We start from the raw sequence: 8,716 nt of genomic DNA on the forward strand, positions 1-8,716 counted from the left end.
TTATTCATTCAACAAACATTTACTGAGCATCTACTACATGTCCAGCAATATTTTAGATACTGCAGATTTCTGTGGTCTTTTATTTTTTATCAACACTAAAAAATTTGCAATGAACACTGGTTTTGGAGAGTAAAGTATAATTTATCTTTGTGTCCCCATAGCTTTTTCAATATCTAACAAATACATCAGAGTTACTCAATGGATGGATCTGAGGCTAAAAGTCCAAATTAAGGCATCATCAAAGTGATGCTCTCTTCCCAGAGACAGTAGGGCTGCTGTTGGTTTTTCTTGGTCCTTAGTTTGTCACCTGGAAAGGTACATGGAAATGTCTCCTGATCTTTCTCTTCTCTTCCAGTTTCCATGGATGTCTAGCCTCTTGCTTCCTGTGGCTTTCTCCCTCTGTGGTTTTCACTCTTCCTCTGTCTGAGTTTTATTCTATTTATAGAGGACTTCAGTAATAGGATTAAGATCCATCCAAATTGAGGTGGGCCACAACTTCTTAACTGAAGTAACCTCATCAAAAGGTCCTACTCACAATGTGTTCATACAGGAATGAATTAGACCATGCTTTTCTGAGGCACATACAGCTTCACCCTCCACACCTAGTTACCACATAGAATTTGACATAACTTTCCTCAGGCACTAAGATTTTTGGAGACAAAAGAAAAATGATCAGGCACTGTGGTAAATAGTCTCCAAAGATGGCAGCCATCAATTCATTCCATCTCTGTATGCAAATGTCACTTCCCCATCATAACATGGAGTTTATTTCCAATCTCCTTAGATATAGCTGGTCCTGTGATAATTTTTTTTTCCTTTTTTATTTTGGTAAATGCAAGCTCCGGGAAATGAACCCATGTCTCTGGCACTTAGCGTGAGAATTCTAACACTGGTGAACACTGCACTGCCCAGTTCTGTGATAACTTTTATCAATAGACTATAATAGGAGTGATATTCTGGGATCTTTCCTTTCTCTTGGAAAGTTCCTTCTAAGAAACAAGTCACCATGCGGTGAGGAAGCCAAGAGGAGAGGCCCATGTGGAGGAATATCACAAGAGTGATGATATTTTGGTAGAAGCAGAGTGGATATATATATCCATTGCAAGCATCTATTCCAGTGAGATGAAAGCTCTGCTCTTTCTCAGATAGAAATGTCCAATATAATTAACCTGCCTGTAGGTGGCTGGCGGCTCTCCCATGGAATTTTGCTACAGTTGAGGTTTCACTATTGATCTCTGCTCTTGGCAGATTGAGTACTAAATACTTTTTTAAAAAACCATTTTGATACTTCATATAACATTATTTCTGACAAGGAACTCATATTAAAGCAAATGAAATGTGGCAATGGACTCATGCTCATAGAATTCACTGGTCTTACCATTTTCTCTATCACCATGAAGCAGTTGGTCTGATTGAACAGTGGAATGGCCTTACAAAGATTGGGTTATGGAACTAGTTGGATGACAGCACCTTACAGTGCTGGGACAATGTTCTCCAGGATGTGATATATGCTCTGAATTAGCAATCAATATATGGTGTTGTTTTCCCCAGTTCCAGGAATGAAGGAGTGGAAAAGGGAATGGCTCAGTCAAAGTTGCCTCTGATGATAAACTAGTGAATTTTTTTTCCCTGTGCCTAGAACTTGGGGCTTTGCTGGTTTAGAGGTCTTGGTTCCCGAGGGAGTAATGTTTCCACTGGAGAACAAAATAATGGTTTTATTAAATTGCAGGTTTAGACTGTCACCTGGTCACTTTGGGCTGATTATACCAGTAAATCAACAGACAATGGAGAGGCTTACTCTTCTGGCTCAGCAGGATTGGGATGGAAAATTCTTTGATGTAGGATAGTTGCACACATTTACATCCCCTGCCCCTGGGCACTAAGTGCCAGGGGCACCTTCTGGTCAAGCCCCAAAACACATGCCTCCCCTGTTTCCAAAAGAATCTTAAGGATATGGAATTTCCCTGGTTGAAAACCACTTTTAATTAGTGCATCATTTCAAGAGTGACAATGTTTACTTCTGTAACATTTTGAGGAGTAATAACAAAATAACATACTTTATAAAATATTTCTTATGAAACTGAACAATAAATTAGAGGCACAGTTTTCTTTTTATTTTTTTTCCACTCCATCTTCTAGATGGGGATTAGGTTTTAAATCATTTTATGGATTTAAAATACAACTGGACTTTAAGAAGTTGGCCAGAGTAAGGCCCATAACTTTAAAAATGTCTAGAATTATAACCTTTAAATTGTGGATTCCATGACACAGAGCTCATTTCATAGAGAGCACAATGCAACACTACAGGGCTTTTACTCCTGATAGAAATATTTTATTAGGAAAAATATTCTCCTATACAGAAGGATGAATTACACTGGCCTCTACATGACAAGCTCAGGTACTAAATTAAACTTAATTTATGCCAATGGGGATTGCATCAGCTGGTTAAACACACACATACACACACACACACACACAGACAAACGTGATTCTTACCTTCTGTCTCCTTGTTTTTCATCATAGTGTTTACTGTAGGAACAGCTGCAAAATACTTCTGGAGGATTCATTACTGATTTTGGGTAATACTCTTTGGCCATAGGGCAAGTTACAAGTTCCCCTCAGCTTTCTGTACTTTCTAGGAATGCCCCAGCCTCCATTTTCACCTTGTCCATTGGTTGCCACAGGAGATAGCTCCCACCCCAACTCTGAGGCTAGTTAAATCAGTTTACTTCTCTGGGCATCAATTGGTTTAATTCAGAGACAAGAATACTGACTTGAAGGATTAAAAGTTCAATGATGTGTCCCAAAGAATTTTAAAGTCACTTTCAGTGTCAGTGCTCAGTAGTTCTAGAATTAATTTCTGTCTTTCTTACTATATCTAGTACAAAGCCAGTAGAGTAACACTTCCCAGAGCTCTTCAACTCTGTATCACCCCCAAGGAGAAAGACTCCACATTCAGACACTATCAGGCATCATTAGAAGCTTCCCACCTCAATCCTGCTGCCTCTGTCCTACATTTTGACCTCAAAGGTTTTGGGTTTCTAAGTGTAAAGCTCTATGAAACCATGTAAAGATACAGTCAAAGGGGACCTTAGAGTTGTCATCTACTCTAATTCTTCATTCAGTAGATGGGCAAACTGAGGCCAGGAGAAGGGCAGCGGCTTTCCCAATGCAGAAAGCCATCACAGAGCTCAGATATATATCTCCTGACACCCAGCTGCGAGTTCTTTCCACTGAGCCAGGGTGTCTGGCATCCAGTGAGTATGGCTTCACAGGGATGATATGCTCAAGGATAGCTTTATGTACTGTGTTGTCTTTGGTAAGATTTCAAGCTAAATTTCTTTTTCAGCTCTAAAATATTTACATTGGACATCAAGGATTGGTGGACATTGTTGCTCCATTAAGTTAAGCAGCAGAGGCGGCAGCAGCAGCAGCAGCAGTAATAGGAAGCTGGGAGGGGCAAGTAAGTCTCTCTTCTCTTCCATGGGGACTAGTGTGACCAAGAGAACCATTTGTTGAACGTGAATTTTGCTTCCAACTCTTGGAGTCTGGAGTGATACAGTTATTTTTTTAAAAGGTCACAATGTGGTATATAGAATATATTCCTAAATTTGTAACTGGGGTACACACACATATACACACACATTTACAGGAAAATGGCAGGAAGAGTGGGTATATCTTAATACCAGTAGTAGTTATCTCGGGTAGAGGTATTATGGAAGAGTCTTACTTTGTTTTATCTACATTATCTAATTTTTGCATAATAAATCAGTTTTACTTTTATAAAGGAAAAATATTAAAAAGATATTGAGAGAGGCAATTATTGCAAAGGCTGCTTTGCCTGTGACTATGTGTTCCTCTTTTATAATCAGCATGAAAATAATCTTGTCTGCTCCTGCCAGGCTGATGCAATGGTTCCTACCTTTGTACACAGATGGCCGCTCTTCTACATGACTGGGCAGCACAGGTCCTACTGCATTATGTTATTGGGTATACAGCCAGTTACAAGCATGCAGCATAGAGCCAGGCACACAGGTATGTTTGAAATGAATGAGTTAGTGAACATCTACGTGGCCATGTATTTGGACACCAGTTCTGCCATTTACAAGTGAGGTGAGTCCCACGCTCCTGACGCGCACCACGGCAAAAATGGGGGGGATCAAGATAGTCCAAATCATGTTTTGCAAATGGCAAAGTGCTGATCAAAAGATGGGTGGGGGTGCAAAAGGTGAGGTTATCGCTTCATCTATTAACAGGTCTACATCTCCCCATCGCTTATTTTTCCTTGGTTCCCTAAGGCATCATGGTTACCATAGCAGCCAGATGCTGATGATGCCTCCAGGGGGCAGCAGGGTGAAGCTGAACCAGCTCCCTGGTCCATGTCTCCCCATGCCCTTCGCAGGCAGGTGAGATGGACTGAAACTCAGCTTCCTTTCAGGACCCCCATTTTGTCTTGGGTCACTTAGAGTCACAAACCTTGTCTCTACAGTCTCAGCTAAGGGCCCTGGAACCCCCCTTTGGAGACTGCCTCCTCCCTAATCCCTGTCTCTTGGCACTCCGCCTGGTTGCCGTGGAAACAGGTTCCACTGCGGACAAAGGAGGGAGCTGGGTCCTGCTTCTTCCTGGTCTTGCCAATGAGAATTTTTAGACCGTGGAGACTGCGTTGCCCTACCCTGCACCTGCCCTCATTTCCCGTGTTCTCACTCAAGTGGAGCTTGCCCTCCCTCACCACTGACGAGACCATGTGTAAAAGTGTGACCACGGGTGAGTGGAAGAAAGTCTTCTATGAGAAGATGGAGGAGGCGAAACCAGCAGACAGCTGGGATCTCATCATAGACCCCAACCTCAAGCACAATGTGCTGGCCCCTGGCTGGAAGCAGTATCTGGAGTTGCATGCCTCGGGCAGGTGAGTAGCCTGTATGTAGGGACCTTGCAGGCAGTCTCTAAATTCTCAGCCCTGGGAGTACCTTCACAGGGGAGACAGAGCCATGTGAAGCCCAGGTGTCCAGGGTCAGCCTCCTTGTTGGACCACATATTTGCTGGGAGGCAGAGAAATAACCCTTAACTGGGATTCAGGACACCTGAGGATGGTGCCAGCTCTTCCACTGAGCATCTAATGTAACTTCATTCTCTGAGCTGCAGTTTCCCCATCCGGAAAATGTTCTATTTTTAGAAAAATACATCTTTTAATGGTCCTAATACTGACATTTAATGACCTCTTAGAAAGTGGTTGAAAATGAAGGGAAGAGGGCTTGAGGTTCACTGGGAGTCAGGAAGCCTGTGGTCTCATCCTGGGACAGTTCAGTTTAAATCAATTTAATTCAGTTTGATGTAATTTAAAATTATTGAACACATGAAGGTACTAAAAACTGAATACTCAACTCCATGACCACTGAGCAAGCCAATCTCCTTCTCTGGCCCTCATTTTCCCCATTTGAAAAATGAGGGGTTGCTAGAGGTCCTTGCTACTTAAAAGTGGTCCGTGAACCAGCCTCATCAGCATCAGCTGGAGCTTATTAGAGGCACAATCTTGCGCCCTGTCCTTGAACTACTTAATCAGAATCTGCATTATAACAAGATTCCTAGGTAATTTGCATGCACACTACTGTCTGAGATGAACTGCTTGATCCTTTCCAGCCCTCTAGTCATGGGTCTATAATACAAAGACTTACCTTTGGGATAGAATATGGGAAGGCAGAGTGCTGCAGCCTGGAGGCCAGAAGCATGGCTTTCCTTTCTGCACTGGCTGATGTCCATTCAATTCAATCCAGTTCTAGAAACATCTGTTGGACACCTGTTATATGCTGGGCACAGACTCTACTTCTGACTAGTTGTGAGTATAGAGACAGCTCTCACTCTCTGTGCCTCAGAGTTCTTTCCTGAGTAAAATGAAGGGCTGATTTCTAAGGTCCCTCCGACTCTGACATTTTTCCAATCCAAGTTTTGTTCTCTGATTTGATAGCATCCCCAAAGGATGTGAATGAAAGAGAAGAGACAAGAATGAAACAGGAAGCCCCTTAGCCAACTGATGGAAGAGGTGCAAAGGGCTGGAAACTTGCCAGCTGGGGAAGACCTGGGATCTGAAAGTTTCATGGGGCTGAGCAGGGATCCCCCAGACCTGGCTGGTCACCTATGATCTTCAGCTGGCCCCAGTCTAGATGGGGAAACCATGCCCGCCAGGTGCACTCTGGGCATAGACTGTTTCTACTCCCGGGTCTTTGTGTGTTAACCCTGACACCAGCTTGGAGGCCATTTTCTCCTGATTTGCATTTTGCCTGCTTACAATCAGTGTAAAAGATAAGGGTGTGTGTGATTTCCTATCTGGTGCAGTTTATCTCCATGATGAGACTCATTAGAGGTCTGAGAGGGACTAACTCTAGTGCAGCCTGTGAATTTTACAGATGAGAGTTGGGGCAAGGCTTCAGGGTATCAAGGCAAAGGCAGCTGAGGCTTGTAGAGGACTGGGAGGAGGCAAGGGAGGCGAAAGTAGAACACTGCTAGATGCCAGGTGGCATCCCGATGAGGACCATCCTGCCCCAAGGCAGCAGTCAGGGTGGCCTCCTGCAGCAGGAGGTGGAACAAAAGAACCCATGGTGCAGTAAACCTCCACCTCCACCTCCAGGCTCTACCCACCCTCCACTTCAACTTATCCCCTTCCTGGGGCTATTTCCACCGCTTACATCCTGTCCTCACCTTCTTCCTCTCTTCCACTCCTCACAGGTTCCACTGCTCCTGGTGCTGGCACACTTGGCAGTCGCCCCACGTGGTCATCCTCTTCCACATGCACCTGGACCGCGCTCAGCGGGCGGGTTCGGTGCGTATGCGCGTCTTCAAGCAGCTGTGCTACGAGTGTGGCACAGCGCGGCTGGACGAGTCGAGCATGCTGGAGGAGAACATCGAGAGCCTGGTGGACAACCTCATCACCAGCCTGCGCGAGCAGTGCTATGGCGAGCGAGGTGGGCACTACCGGATCCACGTGGCCAGCCGTCAAGACAACCGGCGGCACCGCGGCGAGTTCTGCGAAGCCTGCCAGGAGGGTATCGTGCACTGGAAGCCCAGCGAGAAGCTGCTGGAGGAGGAGGCCACCACCTACACTTTCTCTCGGGCGCCCAGTCCCACCAAGCAGCAGGATGAGGGAGGCTCTGGTTGCAATTTCTGCTCCATTCCCTGGTGCTTGTTTTGGGCCACGGTCTTGCTGCTGATCATTTACCTGCAGTTCTCTTTCCGCAGTTCTGTCTAAGATTCCCTTGGTGGGGCCTGGGAATCAATGCTTATGAGATGGGTGGTGGTGGTGGTGATGGTGGTGGTGGTGGCAGAGACCTGAGTTGGGAGTAGGGTCAAGTTCTCACTCTGGCGCTGCCACTGACTGGATGAGAACCTGGACAAATCACCCAGTGTTTCCATCTGTAAAATGGTTCGGGGTTAGAGGAGTGGTTTTCAGAGTGAAACCCAGGGCCCCAAAGTTCTACATAGGTGCCTCAGGGATTTTGGATTTGGAAGGTAAAATGCTGAAAGACTGGGTTTCCAACTCGTCATCCAGTTGTTCACTCCCAACTTCTGTCTCCTCTTCAAACAGAACAGCTCCATCTTAGATGGAGTTCCGCTTAAGGTTTTTGTATGAAAAAAGGTTCAACTGCTTTGAAAAAAAAGTCTGAAAATCACAGGACTAGATGGTGTCAAAGACCTTTCCACAGGAATGAGTTCATCCTTGTTCTTTTATAAAACCCTGCTCCCACCCACCCTTTGTCTCCCACATCTGTAGCTGCAGCCTTAAGTTAACCTCTTTGGCTACTGTATGAACCTCATTCACAGCTCTGCCTCCATGCATAAAACAAAAGTTTCTCTTGAAGAGGAGCAGGAGGTGGGTGGGAAACAGACTGTCCTTTTGCAGTTGGATATACAAGGTTCCTAGGCACCCCCAACTTCCAGTTTCCCTCCATTCAGGACAGATTTTGGGAACTGCTTGGCTCAAAGTTACTTCCTGCCCACTGAGTGTGAGCAAGCACATAATTTAGGGGAAAAGTTAGAAGGCAGAGTTTTAGACACAAAACACAAAATCCCTGGGAAACAAATGTAATTACTGTGTCATTAGGGAAATCTTCGGGGTTTAGGGACGAAATCTAACTGATTCCTATCAGTTCTAATGGCTGGGCCTCCTGGGTTCTTTGCTGAAACCATATTTGAGCAGCTTTTGCTCTCTGGCCATGCACGACTCTCTTACCAAAGATCAGCTGTCCATCTAGAACTACAGGGATGGGCATCCTCAGCAAGAGAGGGGGCACCGAAGATGTGGATGGCTTTGCCAATAACAAGCACATAGTTATGCAGGAGAATCTTACATTTCTTTAAATGGGGATACAGTACTACTTGGGGTGAGAAGAGAGAAGACTTTATGTTAGTGGGTGTATGGAGGAGATGAGGGTAGAGAGGCAGAAAGCAGGAGATGGGATGCCATCCCTCACTTTGGAAGGCCCTCATTCACCCCATCCCTGCTGATAACTCGACTCTCTCTTCTTTCCCCTACTCTTCCCTATTTAATGGAAGGTCACCACTGTCTGGGGTGGTGGAGGTAGGGGGGCCACATATATAAAGATGGGATACTTTAATAAAGACAGGATGACTTGCTCTGGGCTTAGTAGTCATCAATGTGTGGTTGAGGTTCCCCACATTTCCCCTTCTCAGTAATGGGTTGTTGATCTCCTTGCTTCCCCATTCT

At 45.1% G+C, this 8,716-nt stretch overlaps 1 protein-coding gene across 1 annotated transcript; it reads left to right on the plus strand.

Moving 5' to 3' along the window:
• Positions 1 to 4,619: 4,619 nt before the first annotated feature.
• Positions 4,620 to 7,251, plus strand: RTP1 (receptor transporter protein 1). Its single transcript, XM_077117530.1, has 2 exons — positions 4,620 to 4,906; positions 6,721 to 7,251. Exons 1-2 carry the CDS (start codon positions 4,635 to 4,637, stop codon positions 7,238 to 7,240), a joined length of 792 nt encoding a protein of 263 aa, XP_076973645.1. The 5' UTR covers positions 4,620 to 4,634; the 3' UTR covers positions 7,241 to 7,251.
• The last annotated feature ends 1,465 nt before the right edge of the window (positions 7,252 to 8,716 follow it).

This window comes from Tamandua tetradactyla, chromosome 10 (assembly GCF_023851605.1).
Source record: "Tamandua tetradactyla isolate mTamTet1 chromosome 10, mTamTet1.pri, whole genome shotgun sequence".
Taxonomy (NCBI): Eukaryota; Metazoa; Chordata; class Mammalia; order Pilosa; family Myrmecophagidae; genus Tamandua; species Tamandua tetradactyla.